The 24,298-nt window shown below is 40.6% G+C and overlaps 2 protein-coding genes across 2 annotated transcripts; one reads left to right on the top strand and one right to left on the bottom strand.

Annotated features, from left to right (window-relative positions):
• Window positions 1-188: 188 nt before the first annotated feature.
• Window positions 189-10,327, top strand: sybu (syntabulin (syntaxin-interacting)). The gene is made up of 8 exons (XM_072679859.1): window positions 189-429; window positions 4,574-4,618; window positions 4,795-4,975; window positions 5,214-5,414; window positions 6,997-7,099; window positions 7,387-7,536; window positions 8,318-8,473; window positions 8,576-10,327. The coding sequence occupies exons 2-8, from the start codon at window positions 4,595-4,597 to the stop codon at window positions 9,738-9,740; spliced, it is 1,980 nt and encodes a 659-aa protein (XP_072535960.1). The 5' UTR covers window positions 189-429; window positions 4,574-4,594; the 3' UTR covers window positions 9,741-10,327.
• Window positions 10,328-14,225: 3,898 nt separating this feature from the next.
• ebag9 (estrogen receptor binding site associated antigen 9) lies at window positions 14,226-23,841 on the bottom strand. The gene is made up of 7 exons (XM_072679858.1): window positions 23,574-23,841; window positions 22,991-23,084; window positions 20,664-20,742; window positions 19,680-19,838; window positions 19,469-19,576; window positions 18,828-18,919; window positions 14,226-15,778 (listed from the first exon to the last, which is right to left on the bottom strand). Exons 2-7 carry the CDS (start codon window positions 23,071-23,073, stop codon window positions 15,661-15,663), a joined length of 639 nt encoding a protein of 212 aa, XP_072535959.1. The 5' UTR covers window positions 23,074-23,084; window positions 23,574-23,841; the 3' UTR covers window positions 14,226-15,660.
• Between the last annotated feature and the right edge of the window lie 457 nt (window positions 23,842-24,298).

Raw genomic sequence — 24,298 nt, 5'->3', positions numbered from 1 at the left:
CAACTAATAAACAAAGTAACAGTTTAGCAATGGTTGCACACGGCTAAAAGCTAAAGCTCTGCAGTCTGAGCCATGTAGCACTTCAGCACCATGGAGAGCTGAAACACAGCCTTGAGCTTAGCTGCTCAATCTTCACCAAGTCTCTGAACAAAAAGTCTGCTGGTGCAGTAAGAGTTAATCCTCGGTGTGTTACATAACACACTTGGTACATCAGTCATATTTACCCCCGGAGCTGCGCAGCTCTGAGAGTCAGTGCGATCTCGTCCTGCGAGTTGACCAACCAGAGCAAGAGTGACCGTCTCATAGACCGTATGTGAGGGGCAGGACGACATACGTCAAACAACAGAGCTGGAGACTGCTGCTGCGAAATCGGACTGAGGAAAGCTGCGCATCTTCACCACACGGACCCCTTCATCTCTCCCAGCTCAGGCAAGTGGTTTTCCTTACTGCGTCACAGCACTTACTGCTGTTTCGACACTAAAGAGTGGGTATGAGATGTTTGAGCGTTTGGGATTAAAACTTAAAGGCTTTTGAACGAGGTTGAATAATATCAAAAATGACGTCTAATAGAAAACACATCCTCTTTATTAAACATCGTCGCTGAATGATGTCAATCATTGGCTCTATCATATGTGTCTATGCTCACAGTGCTTGTTTTTGTATGCTGATAAAACAGTGCTAGGTGGGGCAGGTTGGAACGCAGTTACTAAAAGGTTCAGCACCAGGGGTCCTGGACAGCACACGCAATGTACACAGTGTTCTGGACCACGTGAGAGCAACGCACGCTGGTTGTTTATTACAATTAGCAGCCATCATTGCAGTATTATAAGCTTGACATATACTCAATACCTCTGCAGCAGTGTCAACAAAGGTGTCAGCTCCTTTAAGAAAACAATAATACTGGGGTGGTGTGTGTGTGTGTGTGTTTGACTGAATAGTACGTCTCTTTGTGTTGAACTCATCTTCCTGTTGTTTACTAATGCATGTTAGAAACAAAGACAAAAGAAGTTGTAAAAACGTGTCTGCGTCAACAAATGAGTCATTTTTTTATCCATTACTGGTCCGTCAGATGTTTACTATTTCAGCAAATCTGGGATGGAGTACTGGAGACATACTGGATATTATTATTTTTATGTTCCGTTATCAGGAAGACTGTACATGTGATTTAAAATGAATTATTTCAAAGGACTCTTTAAAACGAAAGTGCTCTACTTGCTGAAGTGCATTATGTAAGGGCCAATGAGTAGAAAGTGTGACCTTTTACTTGTTTAGCCCTGGTTATAGAATAGATTGTCATCAGCTGTGACGATGAAAGCAGTCAACAAAGACAGAACCAAACTGTCAGGCAATGAGCATTACATATAAAGAGGAGTACATCGCTCACTATGGCTTCGTCAGTTCAAACATTCATCTGTTTGACTGTGGAACTCTGCCAAGCCCTTCATCCGTAACACATGACCAACCTCAGATAAGCCAAGGTCTTAAAAGAACTGACTGTGGTGCACAGTATCATCTGTAGGACTGACAGCAGTTGGTAGTGTGTAGTGGGCAACATCACACTACACCAATAAGAGTTGTTGGACTCCTAACACTTCATTTGTCTACCTGCTCCAGATAAGAGCATCAGCCAAAGGCTGTACATGTGAATGTGATGTAGCGTACAGGTTCTATACTATACCTGCTCCTGTTACCTTTACATTACATGGAAGTTCTTTAAACTAGATATTGATGAAGATATTTACATAAATGAAGAGTAGTGATTGTATGGTATCATACAAAAAACCATTTTGTCTTGGGCAAGACACCTAGTGCAACATTCCCCTACCTCTGTACCAAGACTAAACTGTAGGTTGCTCTGGACAAGAGCCTCTGCCAAATATCATAACTAGAAACCATAGCAGTTCAGTAAAATGAATAGCAAATCTCATGAAGGAAGTAGTCTTCATTTTGTTTACATTTAGGGGTGAGTCTTGTGTTTTGACACATACCCAAGGCATAAAAGGGAGTTGATTATAGACTGACAATTCTAATGAAAGTACTAAATATCTTCAAACAACTTCAAAACAGTATAGACACTTAAAGCTACACTATGGAAAATTGTTGTTCCTTGCTTGTGGGCTCCCCCTACAGTTGGGAAATGTAATTTGCACTTTAAGTCGCCACTAAAGGACATGTTTTTCAGGACAAGCTTATAAGTACAGAACCATTTCTGAAAGTGAAAGAAGTATGTGTACTGGAGTGATAATATTACAGGGTTTTTATATAATTATATCACAGTTCTCACAAGTATTATCCTGCCTGCTATTCCAATGATTTATAGTGCTGTCAGCAGCGTGCAGAGCCAGGAGTAGCAAGACAGCAATGCTATTCTCCCTATGACTGGTCAGTGGAGCATCACAATAATTCTAAAGCCATTATTTTAAGGTACAAATATTACATAGTGTTGCTTTAGGAAAAAAAAAGGCCCCTGAAGACTTTTTGACTTGTACAACACGTGGAAAAGACTAATTAGCATGGAATCTCGAAAATAGGTCGAGTTAAAAAAAAAAGATTCCTGACACTCATCTCACATCATATCTCACTCCTAAAGTGAATGAACCAAAGACAATTCCTCTTGAACATCCCTTAAAAGAACCCATTTTTTTGAGAGTGCAGGTATTCACAGAACAGCTGACTAAGCTGACATTTTGCAATTGGATAAGAAAGTAATGTCTATTTATGGATGTATGATATGCTTCCGATGTTCTACATGAACATATGGATCTAAAAGGAGAGGAAGTAAGACGCAGTGATGCGATAAACTTGGACCTGACTGAGCTGGTTACATAACTTGCAATGAAGCGTTTGTGCCTTTTATGTAACCAGCCCTTTTACAAGATGACCACAATCCTGTGAGGATGGGCAACTGACTTACATCACCAGACTCCATCAACCTTTCTACAAATGCTGAATTATTGAGCAGTGATATTAAATTAGCCACAAACTACATGTACACCGTGCAGTCAAAGCAAAAGAATAGCTTCACTGCACATCTTCACAGGTTTAGGACTCTTTAGTCTTTCAATTCACCAGTGAGTAACAGAATGAGGTCATGCTGCTGTTTTTAAATCTTAAGCCATAATGGTTCAGACATGACACAGCAGCTTGACAGTAAAATCATGCAGGTGAGTGAGCTTGCAAGGAAATCAATGTTTTTTTTTACAATGCAATCAAGGAATCATAAATAGGTTAGACAAATAAACATAAACATAATATCTGAGATTGTTGGAGGGTAGGATGGTACACAAAAATCACAGTCGGTTCATATCCTACAACTGTCCTACACACCATCCTCTACTGATGGGGGGGTCGGAAACACATGTTTATTTTTAGCCATTTTACTTACAGACACAACAGTGCAAAGTTCCTTCCGCCATTGTGTTTTCAGAACATCTGGTCATTTCTTATTAATTGCTTTATTATCACATCATATTCAAAGTGAATGCAGTCTGAAGTAAGCTACTGTTGTGGACACTGAAGTAAGCTACTGTTGTGGATCATGAAGTAGCTAGCTAGCTATGTTAACCCAACATTTCACCAGGGTATTTAATATTATTCAGAACTATTCAGGGCATTGAGCATTGATTGAGTGTTGTGGTCACTGTATAATACAAATACTCTTTGTGGAGGGAGAGAGAAAGAGAAGGGAGTGTGGCGAGAAGCGAGACAAGGCTACAGTTACCATAGTGATCCTCTTAAATCCACTACAGTTCCCAACTGTCTACGGTTTAAGGTTTCTGGGCGGTACGCGCACTTGTGAAAGTACTATATTTACCCTAATAGAACCATGAGTTCTCCATTCGACAGTGTGCAATGAGTCGTGACCTCATATTATTATTATAAAACATAAAAGTAGACTTTTCTTCATTTCATGTGCAGCTCCACATTGAGAATTAGGATTGTGGTCTGGTGATCCTGCTACAGCCTACAGTTGTCACCTTGCAATGTGGAGGAGTCACTATTCGGGTTCTACATCGACATAAAGAACAATATTATTGGATTAACGGGCTAATGAGAAAATAATTTTGCTTGGATATCAATGAATGATGCAGTCCTTAGCTATGATATGACTGGCACTGTTATTCAGGACACATAACCAAGTATTAGAAAAGAAATGGTGCATGTGTCTAATTCTTTGGTCAAGAAGCTTATAATAAAAGTTCAAATTGAAGCTTCAACTGAGACATATACTACTGTCTAACAGTGGCTACAAAACTAAAGGAAATGTCACAGACCCAAACTGATCTTGCTCACAAAGGGATGTAAACAACAGTGTCTAACAATACCAACATGATAGATTATACAGTATTCACTAAATGCTAAATGCTCTCATCTGTATAGATACAGCTCCAAAGGCATAAACCTTTAGTCAGTGACTTAAGTTACCATGTTAGAAATCATTTACTCATATTTGTTTTGGGTGTGAGCTGTACACAGGAATTCAATAATATAGCATTATGGCAGCCTATCATTTTACAGTGTGACACCTCTTTAAGAAGCCATACCATCTAACTGTTTCTTTTCTCTCTGACAGACCTACCAAAGCAGAAGCATAATGATCCCATTCCAGGAATTCAAGGTGCGTACCCTTTTTTATACAATGATTAGCATTCCTATTTTGGTCTAGTTGTCTGTAGTTGTAAACTTAAGTAGCTCTAAGTAATGTTAGTATAGTGAGAGACCACATGAGCTTCAGTGGGAACAGAAATAGCAGATAGCAGTGTTCTCACTAATCAAGTTTAGCATCCATTACAGATGAAGAAAACATCAGTGAAGAAAAGTGTTCGCAGTCGCATTCCCCGCCTGGTCCTTCAACCCTTCCGTCCCAAAGGTTCGCCCATTTCTGAGCTGCCATTTTCCGAAGAGGAGAGCAAAGACTGTGACACTAGCCCAGAACACTCAAAGAGAACCATCAGCCCCAACAGCTTCTCATCAGGTATGATGATTAGATCCTCAAGATGAAGCAGTGTGTCCAACCTACACTTTTTACTCTTCCTGTCCAACCCAAGAATAGTTACAGGGATTAAACATACAATGGCTTTCCTCTAAGGAATTGGTAATATCTCCTAAGTTTTTAAAAAGCATTGCTGAACTGGATGGTAGGGTGTGTGCCAGCAAATGCATTAAGCATTAACCTTCACTGCAGTAACTGCAGGCCTGTTCAATGTTCCCAGATGACACTGGATGCCCAAGCAGTCAGTGTGCGTCTCCAGCCAAAACCCCACCTGGCTCAGACAACAGCGCTCTGAGGTCACCGCCATCAGGGGAGTGCAAGGCCAAGGTGAAGAGGGTCCGTGTCAATGTGATCGCTGAATGGAGAGCTCCAGCACAGAAGCACAAGAGGGAGCAGCAACGCCCCTCTATACTGCACAGAGGTGAGAGAATAATCACTGATGCACTATATGGATAAAAGTATTAGGACACCTGCTCATTCATCGTTTCTTCTAAAATCAAGAGTTTATCCTGCTTTTGTTGGAGTAACTGTCTCTACTGTCCAGGGAAGGTTTTTGGAGCATTAGTGAGGTCAAATTGTTGAATGATCACCACCCCACCTCATCCCCAAATCATCCCAAAAGTATTGGATGGAGCACCAATTATCATTCCAGAGAACACAGTTCCACTGCTCCACAGCTCAATGCTGGGGGCCTTTGTATACCTCTAGCCCACGCCTGGTATCAATAGGACGCAGACAGGCATAGTCACAATAGGATCATGTTTATCTGCTCCAGAGAGTCCTATTTTATTGGCAGTACATCTCTGTAGGGACTAGACAAGTTGTGTGTATGTTTGTGTATTTATTTGCACATCTGTGTCAGCAACTGATGCAACTGAAAGTAGATGAATGCATTCATTAGAAGGGATGTCCATAAATATTTGGACTCATTATGTATTTAGTTTTGCCATAAGTAAGGTAACTTACAATGGTTGGGAATGACCTTACTTATGGCAAAACGTTGGCTCTGAGTCTACTACAGTCCTATATACATTATATGTCCAAATATTTGTTATTTACAATGGTTGGGAATTTTACTCACTAGGAGTTTTAGGACCACTTACCCTGTTCACACGTTAAAACTGCAAAACACTGCAGCAGGCTGGAATAAACTAACTAACATCTATCACCCAACTTTCACCGTGTCACCATTGTTAGGTGCACCACGCCATGGATGGACAGGTGTTGCCTACTTGATTGCATTCCCTCAGAGGAGCTGGTGATTGGTGGGCCTGTTGGCCACAGCTAACCAATCAGTGCAATTAGAAGTAGTTAACTTCTCTCATTGGCTGAGGCCATCGACCAACAGTCAAACTTTATCACTTTAACACTTAGGAACTGCTAGGTTTAGCAGGTGTTTGTTTTTGTTTTTTTGTCACAAGTTCAGAGTTTACACATTATTATGGTTTTATCCAAAGGAAAGAGATGCTTCTCTGGTATGCATAAGTGCTCTTAACAAAACAACAACATTAGATTTGTAATAAATTCAGTTATTTTTTTCCTTTATCATCAGTCATACAATGTATTAATGTTTAAACTACAGAATTGCTATACTTTTATTTTTATTGCTGCATATTTCTGCATTTGCTGTGTCTCCAGCAGTGAAAGGGGATGTTTTAGCAAAGGAAGGTATGGATGTGGGCTGTTACATTATTTAAGTAATGAATGAGAGAAGGTGAGAGATCCAGCTGCTGCTGGAGTTGAATCCCTGATATCTATCCTCAGACTGGCCTTATCTGCTGTGAAGGCTACAGAGCTCTTAGTAAAAGCTGACCTACCTACTGGCTTTATACTTGGTAAAAGCTTGGCTTTTGGCTGCCTTTGTTTTGTCTAATTGCAATTAGCTGATGCTTATTTCAGGAAGTGGAGGGCTGCACCATAACTGTAAACAAGTAGCAGCAATGTGTAGGTTGTCTTTATGCTTTACTGAAACATGCACAACTCCCACATTCCATGTGTTGCAGGTAGTGAGGCAGACTTCAGCTCCTCCAGTAGCACTGGAAGCTTCAAGGCCCGTGAGACTCCAGCCAACAGCTCCACAGGCAAGAAGAGCTGCTCTTCACGCAGGTAAAGCACATCAGCTTTATTACTTGATATTCTCAATAAATTGTGTGGCGCTTTGGTTGATTATGGTTTCCATGAGTCTTTGTTCTTGAAGTGGTCCTCCATCAAATTGCTACCAATTAGGCTATGCTTATTATGTGGCTATGATGGCCACATTTGAGAAATGTTCTCAATTCTGTGCATCTGATTAGCCGAGCCGGCGTTTTGTGGGTGCTTCCAAACCTCTAAAGGCCTATTTTTGGGTAATAATTTGGTGGATCAGGGCCTGTTTTATGTTCTCTCCTTTCTAGCCGTTTGCCCCACATCAGGAGCCAGCCTGTGTTTAAGCCTCCAGGAAGTCCCACTGCCCATCGCGATGCAGAACTATATGCCCCCTACAGGACATCCCCCAAAACCCCCCTTTCCTCAAATAGCAGCTGCAATTCCAGCCCCACCAGCAGGTAACATGCATAGTCACTCAGCCTACAGATATTCTTCAGTGTGTGTAGCTCAGGCATTATCATTTCTGCCACATCTATGTAAAGAACTGAATTAGATCAGTCATGGTTGTGCTCTGCTGAGCTTTGAAGAGATTTAGAAGATGGGCTGCTCTTGTTTTGTGCCAGTGGCTGCTGACTGTTGCTATGAGGTTTGGCGGTTTATTTGGACCAGTTTTATGGCAGAGTGTTGGAGCATAAATATTTCATGCACCCAGTCGGTATGTCTGCAAGATTGGCTGGCTCTCATGTTTCAATTCATTTTTTTCCCCACATTTTGTTGGAGGATTTTAGACCATTGCTTTATGCCAAAGATTCATCAGAGAGCTTCAGCGGAGCATAATCTTGAGGATACATGAGAGATGGAATGGGAAGGCTGCACAACCACAATTTTGTACCACAGTATTTCTGGCAGAGTAGCAAAAACTATTTCTGAGCAAAATTGGCAGATTAGAATACCATACTCTAATCATAGCTCTACTGTCTGTTACCAAAGACACTCCTTACCCCTTTTGTATTCACACAAATGTACTGGCAGTGACTTACTTGAATAACAATTGTTGGCCATTGAAATGAATGGCTAGATGTACGTGGTTGTGAACCTAATTATTCAGTGTGCATTGCATGTTGTATTTTTGCCAATGTTGTCGGAAAGATTACTTTCTATGTGGTTTCTGCTCTTCTTCTATTCATAATACATCTGGCTTCATTAACATAATGTCTGTGGTTTGAATTATTTTAACAGAAAGACCTCTTCTCGACGTTACCATTCATGCGGGGACAATCACGGCATCAAGCCTCCCAACCCAGAGCAATATCTGACCCCTCTACAGCAGAAAGAGGTGACAATTAGGCACCTGAGAACTAAGCTCAGGGATTCTGAGCAAACAGTTAATGACCGGTAGGTCCTGTTTATGCAACCTTTGTATACTGCCTCCAGTCAGGAGTACTGATCTCAATAATAAGTAACCAGGGTAAACATGATTGTTTTCCAATTCTCCAGGGACTCTGAGATTCATGAATTGAAGTCCCAGCTGGGACGCATGCGTGAGGATTGGATTGAAGAGGAGTGCCACCGTGTGGAAGCTCAACTGGCCCTCAAGGAGGCACGTAAAGAGATCAAACAGCTCCGACAAGTCGTGGAGACCATGAAGAACAGTCTGATGGAGAAGGACAAAGGTATTCAGAAGTATTTCATTGATATAAACATCCAGAACAGAAAGCTGGAGTCCCTGCTGCACAGCATGGAGCTTGCCCAAAGTGGTGCCAATCTGCACGATGAGCCCACTCTGGACTTCATCTGTGACTCTCCAGAAAGGCTCTCTCCTGGAAAGGAGGATCTGCACGTGGAGGATCAGGCAGCAGAGGAGATGGCAGACAGTGGGCTGCTGGTCAATGATGAGATGGCCAACCAGGTGGACATCCTGGAGAAGGTTCTTACATCCACAGCTGTAGGCTCCAGCCAGGACTGCAGCGGCAAGCTCATGAACCAGCCACCAGGACTGTCCACCTTGGTTTCGAGTGCCTCAGAGGACACAGAGAAGAGCACAAGAGATCAATTCTCCAGTAAGGAGCATTTTTGTGAGGAAAAGTCAGTCCAGACTGATGAAGTCTTGTACACCCCTGATCTCCAAGCCCTTATCCTGCAGCTGCTGAAGATCCAAAATACTGGGTTCTCAGGTCTGATGATTCCCTCCTCTAACATGCCCCAGAAATTACCCAAAGCACAGGAACATAAAATATACCAAGCAGAGGAGCTGATCAAAAATGAAGTGCCACAACCTCAAGCTCAGGAGCCCAACTTTGTAGAGAAGTCTGACCACATTCCCAATGATCCTGCTGTGATTTCTCAAGATCCTGGTGGTTCAGACCAGAGTTGCTTAGATCATGAAATGGATCCTGGGTTTATGGAGGAGCTGGATTTTGGTGCGAAGGATCCCTGCAGAAATGCAAGTATGGCTGTAGTGGGGAAAAGCCACTGGAGCAGCAGCTTCCTGGTTGATCTGGTTGCTGTGGCAGCACCTGTTCTCCCCACGGTGGCCTGGTTATACTCTCAGCATGGAATAGTCGGTGGGGCACCAGTGTACAACATTGCAGCTTTGATCCGCGGCTGTTGCATTATGGGATTGCACTCTCTCCGCCACGTCACACATGGGCCACACATGTAATGGTCTTTCACTTGTCTGCACAGCTAACGAAAGCACTTAAACTTAGTTTTTCTGTTTTTGTATTTGTGTACATTTGTACATTTATTATTGTTTATTTTTTATTTCGAGCTCGCACACATACTTTGCACTGTGTATAGTTGCCATGATTTTAGGCAAAAATGGTGAACTTGAAGGGATTTGTTTGTTTTTCCTCACGTTTGTACTGCTTTTTGCCATGACTTGATCATCTGGGTAGGTGGTCTTGTTGCTGTTGTGCTGTTCTTTACCAGATCGTCCATTTCTTGCTTTTTGTAGAGTGACTGAGTGGAACTTGAGTTGACTGACAGTCTTTGGAGGTTTTTTTATTTGCAGTTTTGTTTGTTCCTAAAGAACTAAAAACCCTCAGCCAAAGCTTAGTTACTATTTGTGTTCAGTAAAGATATTCTTCTAAGTTACAGCATTTTACATGTTTGTTTGTGTACTTGCCTACTCCCTAAAGACGGTCAACGCTACAGTACAATTGATACTTGTTATGTGCCTGAGCTACGTGCAATATTTGTTTGTATCAGATGTGTCAATATATTTATTATTAAAGCATGATAACCCCATTCATGTTTGGATTTTTTTTTTTCCCCCTTTACCATCAGCAATTGCTTTATGCACAAGCCATGGCTTAAATGTGGCCTAAAGGTATGTTTGTGTGAATTGCAAAGTCACTACTGAAATCTACTTCAGAACTTCTGACTAGACTGAGAAGAACAGTCCCAGCCTATTAGGAACACACTTCGGAGTGCAGTTGAAAGCTTTGACAAGACCCACCCATCATTTGGTGGACCCATCCATCACTGTAAAGATTAGAATAAGCAGCCTGATTGGTTGCATTCACTGTTCATGACTTGGGAGGACTGTAAATCACCACGCTCCGGTGATCTCACTTAAAATATGAGGCCTAATAACCTCAGAAGTACTTCAGAACCTCAAAACCAGCTAGAAAATACTTGGAGCATCATGTGGAACCCCAAAAAAACTGCCAAATGATCCGAAGCAAACTTTGGTCCAAACCTTGCTTTGGACACAAAACTGACTGTTCAAATGTTTGTATAGTCTACTCTGAGGAATAGAGGTCCCAAAAACAAAAACAAAAAAAAACGTAGTTAAAAAGGCTATGAGAACCATCTTGGAGAACATCTGTTGCAGTTGAATAGAATCTACAAATAAAGTGTCACTGAAAAGCATATTTTAGAAAAGTTGATGCATTTGCAACTATTAAAAATGTGTAGCTTTTAACATTTTCAATGAACACCCAGCAAAATAAACATGAGTAAAGAAAAAACTGCATGGAGACGTCAAAAGACAATTTATGATTTAACATTAATCCCAGATTACAGCTATTTACTATACTGGACAGGACAGCTTTTGGGGAATTTTCTCTCATTGGTTTACAAAGCTAAGAGGTTTGCTCTCTAGATTGAACAGCAAAATGCCCACATGGCAGTATGTCATGGGAGTTGTCTAAACACGGCCAAAATAGTACTTCATAAAGGACTGGGGCAGTAACATGTAGACTGTGCAACTTATCCAAAGCAAGTCCAGAAAAGACAGAGTTAAAGAGACGATTTATGGTTTAGCATTAATCCTAGATTACAAGTATTTAGCCTACCACACAGCAAAGCTGTGCAGCACCAGGGCAGCTTGCTTGGGTTTCTGTGCTTCATTAAAAAAAGTGGTGAAAGAGGTTTGAGCTCTAGACTGAACAACAAAATGCCTGTATGGCAGCAGGACATAACCCCCAAAACTAATCAGCAGATGAAGAACTGGGACAGTGTCAGTAGAATAAAATGGTAAAAATAAACAACAATGTAGAGAAGAAAAAAAAGACAACAGTCTCCTGCTTGTTTCATTTCTTCCTCAGGACTGTGCATCTTACACAACTGCCTTTAAAGTTTAACGGCTTTTAAAGTGGAGGGCAAGTTCCCATGGGCAGAGCTGACAGCAGAGGTGCATTAGTGGCTTTTTATGGCTCCCCATTAACTTTCATCCACATACACATAGAGGAAACAAACATTTTACATAAGAAAGCTGAAGCAGTGAACGTACATCAGTGAAGTAAAGCGCCATTAACCCTCCGCTCTGTTGCGGTAGCATAACTCTATGCTGTATCACACATTCTGACAGCATTAGGACCACTCTGGGCACTCATTCTGTATTCTGCCAGATGGGGCTCAAATGTTGTGTAACCTGGATCCTCTTCTCCACAGAGCATGAAAAAAGTAAGCCTGAGGAATAATTACTGCAGCTCTGATCTGCATCAGCTGTCAGTCCAATCAGACCAACAGACTGAGTCATAGAGTGATGTCATGTTAATTTCCAGTAAATACAAGTCCCATTCCGAGTATCGGGACAGGAAGCTTGCTGTCTGATTATACGTACCCATTGAACATTCACTTGTTTGTGCCCATTTATTAACATCAGATCCGAAAATCATCTGAAAAAGGTTACATTTTACAGCTGTGTGCTAATTCAAGGAATACTTAACATTCATCATAATCGCTATCTGCCACATCTGTATCGCACAGTTCATTACCATAGACCACAATGTCCCTGTAATTAGTGAAGAACCGAAAATCATTGTGTTGGTTCACAACACACTTATAGCAGTGGCATCTTCCCATTGGCTTCTTCTACAAAGAGACATGCACATGTTTGGGAACGTTTCTGTTACTATGGATAGCTAAGAGATGACCCGAGGGCGGTGGTGGGGTGCGAGTTTTCGTCATGAGAACAAAAAGGGAGAGGAGCGGTTTTATAGTGCGTAATAATGGAGGGGAGGCGTTTGGGTATGGTCCTTCTCCCAAACCTTTAGTTATTACATAACTCCATAAAGATCTTTCACAGTTATACAGAGATTTTGATTTGCCTTTTTAGCCACCCAACAAGCAGCTCTCCTTTTTTCACGTTTTCTTGATCCTCCAGACCTCAATCAGACCATTTCTGGATAGCTACCGCTTCTAAACTGCATTATGACCTGAGGAAATGGCTACCGAAAAAAACAACAAAAAAAAACACATTGCTATCTTTCTAAAAGCATTTTTCTGCTTTGCGGCCGTTCATTGTGCTAATGAACCATTGGTGACCATGGCTGCTGATTGCTGGACATGGTTCAAGGAGTCAGATTGATATACCTGCAGTTAGCATCACTTGGCCTTTCCTAACAATGACTTTTGCATGGCGTTCTTTTCCTTTCTTTACTGTAAAATTGTCCAAAACAAAAGGAACACACTAATCTTGCTTCATCTATAATCTGTCATGTCTTTTGTAGATTAGTTCATCTTCTACTAACTCTATTCAAAGTAACATATTTTAATCAGAGTGCCCAAACCTTCTATTTTAGAGTCAGAAGGTTTTCTGTGAAGGAGGTTTGTGTAATTTTGAAATGACTGGGGTAATCACACATGAATCGCAGACATATATTTAATTGAAAGCCACTGGATTACCCATTTAAATACACCAGAAAGCTTTTAAAACTACAGCTCACCCAGAAGTCCTTGCCAGCCTGTGTTTGCAATAAATAGATGAACAGTACTTTGTCTAATCTTTAGGTTTTTATGTGGGTGACTCAAAGAGCTTGGGTATAGCACACAAAAAAAATAATCTCTTAATACTCATACAGAGCACATCAGCATGAGTCTACATCCAGTATATTGACTGTAGCTGGATATCACTGATCTAGCTGTAAAACAAGAACAAAGACTCTGACAATGATGTGAATCGCCAGAGGGCTTGCAGATGTTAGCCCTGCGTTGCTGCAGTCTTAAATGTACAGACTGCATCCTCCATCTTGAGAGGGTAATATGATGCTGATGTAACATCAGTCCTTGTCCTGCAATGTCGTAGCTCTTTCCTTTAGTTCAAACGAAGGGCAGGATGCTTGAAAATGCACCAAAATCATATTATGAAAGGATACGCTGGTTATCCTCTCCTCTTGAATCAAGGAAGCTGCTTTCATACCAAAGTGGGTCAGGCTGTGCGAGCTTTAGAGGACCGGGGGCGTTGCTGAGACAGATGGGGGATTACAACGTCATTCTCAGGACTAGAATATTCCATCAGTCAGAACAACACCGTCTGACCTTGAAAAAAGCTTTGAAAAAATGCAGACATTAAATTATTTAGCAGGGTATCTCTCATCTGGTGAACAGGTATGACATTAAAAGAGTGGACTGTAAGGCTATATTTATACAGACAAAACAAGTGGGTCAACACTTTGGGTATGGAATGAGCAGGAAACTCCTCACCAAAGCAAATGAAATGAAAATTAATTCTGCTTCTAATTCCCTCTGTAACAATTCACCAGGCAGCATGTTTCAGATCCACACCAGCACTAAGAACATCTTATTGCACTAGTCAGCTAGTTAGCAAGCCCTGAAGTCAAGACAGGCATGCTGAAGAGGGGAACAATGAGAGTCAGAAAATCTCAAACCCAGAAAGGATTACTGTTTCAGGCCAAGATTAAACCAAGGAATGGCTTTCCAAACATTTATTACAGGTGAAGGAGGAACATGTGCAAAGAAACAGAAGCAATGTTTGACAAAAGACATAAACCATGCACTCCTCTGCCTTCCCTAATCTGCTTTGAAAACTGCCGTTCAACACATTAGTGATGATGATTATGCTGTAAAGCTTTGGAGGAATGCCACCCTAACTATGGGAACAACTTCAGGAAAGAAAATCAAAGGCAATGTGTTAATTACTGTCTGCATCCAACATCTAATGGCTGCTTTCATCCTCATAGCCTGCACATGATGCTGCGATTGCCACCATTCTCATCACTTAGGACAACCCTGAGCATTACACAAGAACATAATGATCAACAGAGATGTTATGAAGCCTTTTCATGACATTCTTCATATTCCCAAAACATCCCACCAACTAGTGAGTCCAGGAAAATATATACCATTATCCTGACAAAACGAAATCCAGTCAAGTTACAGGGCTTATAAAAATTAAGAGGTGCTACATACGGCCTAGGTGATGAACATATTCAATACCAGGTGCCTACTACAATGAATGGAAATGCTCAGTTCGATTAAAGATGGGTATGACATGAGCTGCTTTGGTTGCCATTCCAGACGGTCAAAAAAAAAAAAAAAAAAAAAAAAAAAAAAGGGTTTCCATGACGACCAACAGTTTAACACCTACAGCTCATTAAACACTGGCTTTGAGAGCGGCCACTCCACCACACAAAACTCACATTCACTCACTGTTTCATTTCAAACGCCATGCAGAAGGCCCCTCTGCTTTTCAGTCTCAGGCTTCTTGCTTTTTGTTAAAACTGTCAGATGACCTTGGTCCGGAAGAGGGCAAACTCCATCCCTTTTTTGAAAGTACATGCCATTAAATAAGGCCTCTTTCTGCGGTGACTTCTAATCATGGGGTATGCTTACCGCATACACGGGACGTGGTAACAGGCTAATCCCCAATCATTTATTTTGCAAGTGGAAGAAGGGGTTGCATAAAGTCATGAATTATTTGGACCGTCACATCTCCTTGAATTAAAAACACTTTCCCCTTAATGAATTCCAGTGTTGGGGTGTTTAAAGACGCAAAAGAACTTTCATGAAGGCGAGAAAAAAAAAAGAAGAAGAAAGATTCAGGTCATTCTCCTCAATGTCTTTTAAGTCTTATAAATACAGACACACTATAAACTGGCAAGTCAATTTGCAAGTATTATATTCCCCAATGATATTCCTGAATGCTGCTGTAGTCAGTACAACATAAAGGAAAGATTCAGAAAAGCAGTCGCATTCTCATGGAAAGCTGATGGGCCCGCAACATTGATAATAAAAGACAGAAAAAAAATCAATGTGTTGCAATGTGGACAAAAAGGACGAAAGGTACTGAGAGAGGATCATTTGGGTTTTCGAGTGTCCGACGCTCATTAATGTTACGAAAGCTTGACTGCAATCTTCTGCTCCTTCTTCATCATTCGTTGAGCTTCTTTCTCCATTTTTTTCCTCTGTTGTTCCATGGCACGCTTCTCCCTCTCTGCCATTTTCTGCTGTCTGCAATTATAACATTCACAGACAGAAAATTAGGCAAAATTCATTTCCAGAAAGTCAAACTTTTACTTTCACTTTATAGCATTAGTAATTAAGCTCTAATACAACTACAGTCTACAACATGAAGGTTTTTTTTCCCCCACTTTTGGTTCCACAAAGAATCGTGTTGGTAATAGAGACAGGAGTGGGACCGCCTTGAAATTAGATAAAGAACCTTTACATCTAGATTCTATCACAAAAAAGTGTGTGTGTGTGTGTATATATATATATATATATATATATATATATATATATATATATATATATATACATACATACATACATACACATATACATATACATATACACACACACACATTTTTTTATGTATTACTTAGCAAAATATTTAACACCCAATACCTTGTTGTAAAAAAAACTGACTGTCCCCTTCCTTTCAACAGATGTTGGATGATTTCTATAGTTATTAATAAGTGTCTGACAACACCATTAAGGAATTCTGGTTCACTCCTCATTTTAGCAAGGCGCTATTTGAAGGCCTTTGAGCAAAAACTACATGTCTTACAGTTTATGTTGAGCCTTTGACTAGCCCATACCATAACAATTCTAAGTTAGACTTGCTTGTGTACTTTGGATCATAGTCTAGTTGCATGACCACACTGTGGTGTTTTCTGTTCTCTCAGGGCCCCTTTTATTGAAACCTTATGTTGAAAACACATTTAGTGCTTGAAATGTGTACAAATTCCAGAATTCAGACACGGGGCAAACACTTTCACAGCACTGGATCTAAACCTAAAAGAATCGCAGGGCAATGTCCATTTAAATCTGACTGTATAATATTGCCATCTACTGGACATAGGGTGTTACATTTCTTATCTGTCCATGATTCGACACATGCAGTGTGAATTGACTGTGTTGTTATTTTAGTGCACATGTTGGGCAATGCAAACTAGAACCTGTTCATTGAACATTTTACATCATTAATGTCTATATTATTGTTAGCCAACAGAGTATTGCTAGTACTGCTTTTGTTTGAGTAACTGTCTACTGTCCTGGGATTTTCTTCTACATTTTGGTGCATTGCTATAATATTATATATATTATATATATTGCATTAGTGAGGCCAGGTTGTTGAATGAACACCACCCCACCTCATCCCTAATGTACTGGATGGAGCACCATCATTCCAGAGAACACAGTTCCACTGCTCCATAGCTCAATGCAGGGGGCTTTATACCCCTCTTGCATGGTGCCAATATGTTCATGTATTTCCCATCATATTCTACAGGCAGTACGTCCCTACAGAAACTAGACAATATGTATAATTGCACATCAGCAGCAGCAGCAACTTAAAAGTAGCTGAATGCATTTCACAAGGCATGCCAGTACTGCCAACTTCCGGCAGTAGATTGGGATGTACAGAAGAGCTCAGTGATTTTAAACATGGCTCAACACATTTGTTACAAGTCAGTCTGTGACATTTCTGCCCATTGTGAAGCAGAAGTGTCTAGAAGCAACAACACGTCAGCCACGTAAACTCTGAGTGGGGCTGCTGAGAGCTGAAGAGCGCAGCACATAAAAATCATCTATTCTCTGCTGCATCAGTAATTATAGAGTTCCAAACAGTCTCTGAAAGCAACATCAGCACAAGAACTGAGCATGGTTTTCAAGGTGGAGCAGCTGTACAGAAGCCTAAGATCACATTGTCAAGTGTTGGCTAACCAACGTGCAAACCGTGCAAACCACATCTTCTTTCAGTGGTCTGGGTTCTTCAGGGTTTTAAGCTTAACCCCACAGATACAGTGAAAAGTAATGTTAAAACACCAGCATAGATAATTCTTTTAAACAATTAGTATATATTAATAGCTTTAAGCAAAAGCTTGGTCACCCTTTCTTTAAACATTAAACACAGACACTGTTGCTAATCTAACAATTGTTTTGCTCAGCAAATCCTAATGCAGTTACTCTGTCATTTCGAACAAACAAATAAACAAATAAATACATGAAATATGTTCATGTGGCCTGTGCAAAAAGATTTTTTTAACAAGGCCTCAGACCTTGATTAGCCAATCGGGCCTGAGGCAGGTCACCAATTGCAATTAGGAACTGTTAAATGAAAACACATTCTCAAGCTTTATAAACACTCTGACTCCTTAAACCTTGTGTCAACATTCAGCAAACATGGGCTTCTCTAAACAAATGTCTAAATATTTGAAAACGTACTCAATGCCCTCAAGGCAGGAGAAGGCTATTAGAAGATTATGGAGGTCAAGGTGAGATCCAGAAGGTCAAGAAACCTCTTAGAAAGAACTGCTTGAATTCTGGTAAGACAGACAAATCCTAAGCCTCATTTGACTAAGGAGGAGTCAAGAGGGCTGTGCAATGTTCCACTGTGCAGTTTTGCTTCAACAAACATAATCTTCATGTCATAAGAAGGAATCCTTAACTGTGAACCCATAACAAATCAATGTTTCAAGTGTGTTACAGAAGCCAGAGGGGCCAGAGAAGCCAGATGAGTTTTGGAAAGTTCTGTGCACTGCTTTTGAAATGGATCTTCCTTGACAAACATCAATTTGCTAGTCTTGAGCTTATGATGATGGGTGGAAGAGAGTTGCAAAGGCTCGTCACAGACACCTGAACATGTAGGCTTCAGGCATGTTCTCCTCTCAAATATGAGTTATTTTATTTAACACCACTTTGTGGACAGACCCAAAACAAGCAGTATATCTAAAACCCAGAAATAGGCCTTTTGCAAAAAGGAGTGGGAGAGAATCCAAATACAAGAAATAAAAGACTGCTAATTCCTGCAATTTTTTCTACACAGTGCTTCCTGGTCAGGTTTGTGGAACAAATGGGCAAAAGGCAGGAATACTCCATAGACAGGGTGCTGCATCACAGCCAAACGCCTCACAGACAGTGACTGAAGCAAAGAGCGAACCCACAACCCCAGGTCACTTGGCCAAGGATGCTGATATGTCCGCATACAAGTTGTTCTACATATTCTTTTTTAGGGGAAAAACACTACATGAGTAAATGTGAGTAATGGTGCAGTAACCTTAACACTTCCTCCGCCTCCCATGCAGCATCAGACTCATCCTCCCAGGCATTAGTGTCCTCCTGCCAGTTATCCAGGTCCCCCAGCTCTGCCTGCAAGCCATCCACATACATCAATATTTCTTAGTAATGTAATCCAGGCCATGTGTAAATGAGCAGAATGAACTCTGAAATGGTGGGGTGTAATGATACACAAACAAGATGCAATGTGTATTGTCGAAGCAGCAAGCGGTTTCATATATGACTGCTTTTACGTATTGCCGTCACCTCAGAAAAACATGATAACTAATCTTATGACCCACATATAGTAATGATAAAAATGTAGTTTGAAAATGAGCAGCTTCAAACATGTTCTTAACATGTTTAAAGGCTATAGGGTATGCTACACAATGCTGTACCCAAAGCTGCCAGCTTGTATTTTAGCTTGTCTTTGAATTCTTTTGGATTTCACCGAGGTTTGCTGAGGACTCAAGGTATCTGTGCCATTCACAAAGAAACGAAATGCCTCCTAAGCACCTCCAAAGTTGAGAAAAACACAAATAACTCCCACACCCCTCTATGCGTAAAAATGACTGACATTACCCCATCTCCCCATGTAAAATATATCCCTTCCAAATAGGGCTTTTTATAGTATTTACTTACTGAAGGCTGGATGAAGGACATATCCTGAGCAGCAGCCAGTCTGCTGGAGAAGCCTGTAGTAGTATCAGGGGCAGAGAAATTCACCTGCTCCCTTTTCTTCAAGACAATCTGGCAAAAGGTGAAGAAAACAGTAGATGCATATAAGCTTATCATTAGCTATGTTTGGATAAAGAAGAACATATAGATTATTAACCTATAAATATCAACCAACTTTTTGTGTTTTCCTGATGGTTGGAGTCATGTCCTTGAAATAGTCTGGCTCCTCCTCATCCACCTGGTTTTGCTGGGGTGGAACAGCTCCATTACCACCCTCAATCTTTATACTTGTGGGAGCCTCTTCATCCCATGAACTCCACTCTTCAATCTCTGGCTGCAGCAGAAATATACAAACATATGACACATAGAAAAGCACACATATGAACTAAAAAATAAGTTTACCTCTAATAATCTGAATATTTCTCTTTTGTCTAAAAGCAGTACATAATCTCTAAAGAAAACAAAACCTGGGGACAGATTTCCCTGGGAAATTCCTCAAGATATATTTCACAGCTAGAGATGTACCTCAAATAATGGTATTGGTAACAGAAATAAAAGACTCCTTCTGAAAATGTGCTTAAATGGACCATATGGATCACATTTACACACAAGCTATGAACTGAAACTACATTACTATACCCATAGAAAGTTCACAACCATAAAAAAATACACTATATATTCAACCTAATGCATAAGCTACTTTACATTGCACTCATTGGGGACACTGCTTGTCAAGTCTCTTTGGAGAGGTATTTCCAATAAAAAGGGACTCCTTGGAGCAACGTAACATGCCTAATGCTATGCATGGGCTACAGGGATAAAAAGTCCACAAGCTTATGATGGCACTACGTTAAAAACTACAGGAATGAATTGGGGAGTTGTGAAGGATGATGCGGATGGGTGGTGACCATCCAACATCCTGACCTCACTAAAGCTCTGGTCACTGAATGCAATTAAATTCTCACAGCAATGCTCCAAAACCTAGTAGAAAGCCTCTTCCATGAACAGTAGAGACAGTTACTCCAACAAAAGCAGGAGAAACTCTTTAATACCCTTGGTTTCAGAAGAAGCAATGAACAAGCAGGTGTCCCAATACTTTTGTCCATATCGTGTACATTAGTTTAGTTTTAAATGAAAGCAGAATCGAACTGGAACTAACCTGTTTAGGCACAGAAGAATAATCAACAGTAGTGGGAAGAGTGATCTGATCACCACTTAGTTTCCGTGACCTTCCAGTTCTATTAATAAGAAAAGGACAAAAGCCATGAAAAAAGCCACATTGATTACATGATTTCAATTTCAACAACATTCGTTAAATTAAATTTATATGTTTTTTTTTTCTTATAAGTTTGGACAAATTTGAAACTGGATTGTGGAAAAGTCACAAATCCTATACTTCTATACACCCCTTTCGAGCAATAAACAAATAATAATGTTTGTAATAGAGATGTGTGAGTGTGAAGAACCTGGACATTGGCAAATAACCATTACAGGAAGACCTTTAAAAGTATTAAACCCCCACACCACCAAACGTGTTTCTACCATGGCATCTCTCAAAGAACCCTCAGAAGAACCTTTTCTTATTTTTAAGACGTGTGATCACAGTATATTTCTGTACCATACATCACGCCAAGTCCCTAACCGTTTTTAAACTAACTTTTTTTTTTTGACTATATGATTTCCCCTTCAGTGTTAGTCACTGATAATTTGCACCCTCCACTATCGTATGGCACAAAACAAGCAACAAGAAGGAAAGCCTATGCTTTCTCTGAGAGACAGAAGGAGGCTGAAAACACTTGGAGAACGCCGACTTCCCTACAATTCTGTGTGGATAAGCCCTACCAATGTTCGTTATTTATATATTAATATCCATTTTAAAAAACAAACTCCTCCACAGTTAGTCTTCTAGTTTCTAGTTCACTTTTTAGATAAAGGATTTTTTGTTAGTTTCTGCAAGTGGATAAGTCAGTTAAATACAAAGCTAAACAAATACAGCACTGATAACATTTGAACGTTCCACTGCATATAGAACGGTCTGTAATAACTGAACAAAGACATACTTTGGCTCTGCACCCCAGCAAACTGCAGTGTCTAACTAAAGAGTATTTTTAGTTGTATGGTTGAATCATATAGGAACTAGAACACTGACTGTCCAGTCGTTCTTGGCTGGTTCTGTATAAATGAAGTTGCTCACTTTCAAACTAAAGGAAATTAAACAATTTCCATTAATTGAATATCAATGTACATTTATTCCCTTCTGGCTGGTCTCCCTTCCCCTTGCAGTTAATCCAGAATGTAGCTGCTTGGGTTGTCTTTAACATTTCTTCGAAATTCAGCCATGTAACTCTTCACTGGTTTCCTGTAGCTGCATGCATCAGATTGAAAACTCTGATGTTGGTCTACAAAGACAAGAATGGACCAGCCCCAGCCCGTACTTGATGGCAGTGGTCAAAAGCCAATCTGTACCAAGTATGGCTCGGCTTGATCCGCCACCCTTTAAGGTCCATGGAAGACCATTCATGCTTTTTTTCCTGTCGTGGCACCAAAGTGGTGGCGCAAACTTCCCCTGGGTGTCCGAAGTGCAGAGTTGCTCGCAGTCTTCAAACACACACTGAAGACCCTCCTCCTCCAGAAGTACTGGTAGTAGTGAAGTTTAGCGCTGAGTATTGTGGTCTCCATGTTGTCTTTGTGTTTAATAGCATCTATGCTTGGAGGTATCTTTTGGATCCTAGTCTACACAAACTAGCTATGGTAGTGAAGCACTTGTGTAAGTCGCTCTGGATAAGAGTGTCTGCTGAATGCCTTAAATGTTAATGTACATTGAAATTAAGTTAAATGTAGATTATTTTCATGGTTGATTCAGATTCCTATTTCTTTGCAACCACATCAGTCAATGGTCAGTGTGTTTGGTCAGTTTTGTCAGTGCTGCAATGGTATTATTATTATTATTATTTTCATAATTATTAACATTGCTAAAACTGTCATTATAAATGTATAAACAAAAAATCAGTTGCCCATTTAAATAACATGCAATTAAACAAAGACACCAATCAAAAGTAAAAAGTGACAATTATTTGCTGATTTTGCTCGAGGCCTTTTCCAACCATTTTTCAGCACATGCACAAATTATGGCCGATGATAAAATATTTAATATTTTCCATGTATATTACTCTTATTTTGATAGTCTAGGATGAAGAACAAGACTAGGATGCCCACTGACAAAAACGCTGACCCTGATATTTTGCACAGCCTGAATCTTCCTTGAAATATTATATTGGTCATCTAGTTCCTACATGTCTGATGCAAAAGTAAAATAAATATACAGTAAAATAGAACTGGTTAAAAAAACACTACACACACACATATATATATATATACACACACATCAGGACACATTGCTTTGGCCAAAAGCAAAAGCAAATCTGGAGCAATATATCTAGCACTTGTAACATCTAACAGACACAGAACACTAATTACTGGACTTACCTGCATATCAACCTTTTAAAGAAAGAAAGGATGGTCGCTATGCAAGTACATATCTTGAACAGGCGAAACTGAGTGATGGCCATGTTGAGGACGTCTGTAAAATGTAGACGATATAAACATTAGGTTGTCTGCATGCACATACAGCTCAGCTATGATAATGTTAGCTAGCTTCTACAAGAGGTCTAGAAAGCAAAGCCTCCTCGAACTTGTGAGGGGGAGGAAATAACGTTAAGACAGATCAGCTCATGTAGGATCAATACTAGCTCATTTACAGGACTGTTGAGATACAACGACATTTCGTCAGTTATAATAATAACAGTAATCTGGCAGTAGCAAATTCAAGCTGCTAGGTTAACATTAGCAAGCTAGCTGAACAACAAGGTACCGGGCAATCCAGTAAGCCTGGTTTCGTATGTTCAAGCAAGAAAGCAGAAATGCAACATTGCTGAATGACTGTCTAAATCGCAGACTGTGCTCTTTAAAAACGCAGACTTTGTAGCTACAACTGCGATCACACTACACTGTGCAGGCCCGTGTCTCCTGTTATCGCGCTAGCTAGCTACCGTTAGCGGACTGAACTGACCAGGCTGAGGCAATCGGAGCTTCTCTCTCTGAGACCATAGCACGGCGAGCTAGCCAGGTGCTAAAACGAGCCACACAACGTCCCTCCTGCTGCTCAGTCAGAGACAGATAGTGTCCAATAGCGGCTCCTTTGGCAACGAAATGAAACGATTAAGAAGACTCATTTTCGACAGGAGCTGTCAAACGTGGCACAGTACTCAGCAAGCAGCTCCGTCCCTGTCACACTGAACACTGAACCAGCCATCGTCCCTTCCTTGCAGGTCGGCTTCAACGGTCCACACGTCCGCTGATCTGTAAGTCATCTCCACAGGCGCAACAACAGACAACGGAGTTCGGCTTCCGGTGGATATAACTTGAAGATCAGTGGATCTGCACGATGGCGTTAAGGCGGAGCGGCCGCTGTGAATAAGGAAACGCTTCCTGTCGGTCAGAAATCAAGATCGTGCCGCGTTCAATATGTTTTTCAGACGCGAATTTAAGATGGGATCACAGCTAGAAACTTAAATAGTGTGGAAATACCACACATTAAACGCCTTTTCTAACGGTCACAAAAAAATAACACGGCCAGCTAATATAGCCACTGATGCTAGCTAATACTTTACTTCTTATGTGAGTCAAATAACTCACTTCTGGGAAATGAGATGACAATTTTGAATGAAAGTAAAGACAGTAGAGGGAGGTTAGGGCTGCAGAATATATTGGACGGGGACTGACATTGCAATTTCA

Source organism: Salminus brasiliensis, chromosome 5 (genome assembly GCF_030463535.1).
Source record: "Salminus brasiliensis chromosome 5, fSalBra1.hap2, whole genome shotgun sequence".
Taxonomy (NCBI): Eukaryota; Metazoa; Chordata; class Actinopteri; order Characiformes; family Bryconidae; genus Salminus; species Salminus brasiliensis.
Note: the sequence above shows the minus strand (reverse complement) of the source record. Positions and strands in the feature narration are given on the sequence as shown.

Excerpts from the sequence above, each read along its gene's own strand:
- ebag9 (XM_072679858.1), bottom strand. The coding sequence starts at position 23,073 with ATGGCCATCACTCAGTTTCGCCTGTTCAAGATATGTACTTGCATAGCG. Across the intron at positions 19,839-20,663 it reads ATTCTTCTGTGCCTAAACAG|CCAGAGATTGAAGAGTGGAG; the intron begins GTTAGTTCCAGT and ends TTTCTGCTGCAG. Across the intron at positions 19,577-19,679 it reads CCATCAGGAAAACACAAAAA|ATTGTCTTGAAGAAAAGGGA; the intron begins GTTGGTTGATAT and ends ACCTTTTGCCAG.
- sybu (XM_072679859.1), top strand. The coding sequence starts at position 4,595 with ATGATCCCATTCCAGGAATTCAAG. Across the intron at positions 4,976-5,213 it reads CCCCAACAGCTTCTCATCAG|ATGACACTGGATGCCCAAGC; the intron begins GTATGATGATTA and ends CAATGTTCCCAG. Across the intron at positions 8,474-8,575 it reads GAGCAAACAGTTAATGACCG|GGACTCTGAGATTCATGAAT; the intron begins GTAGGTCCTGTT and ends CCAATTCTCCAG.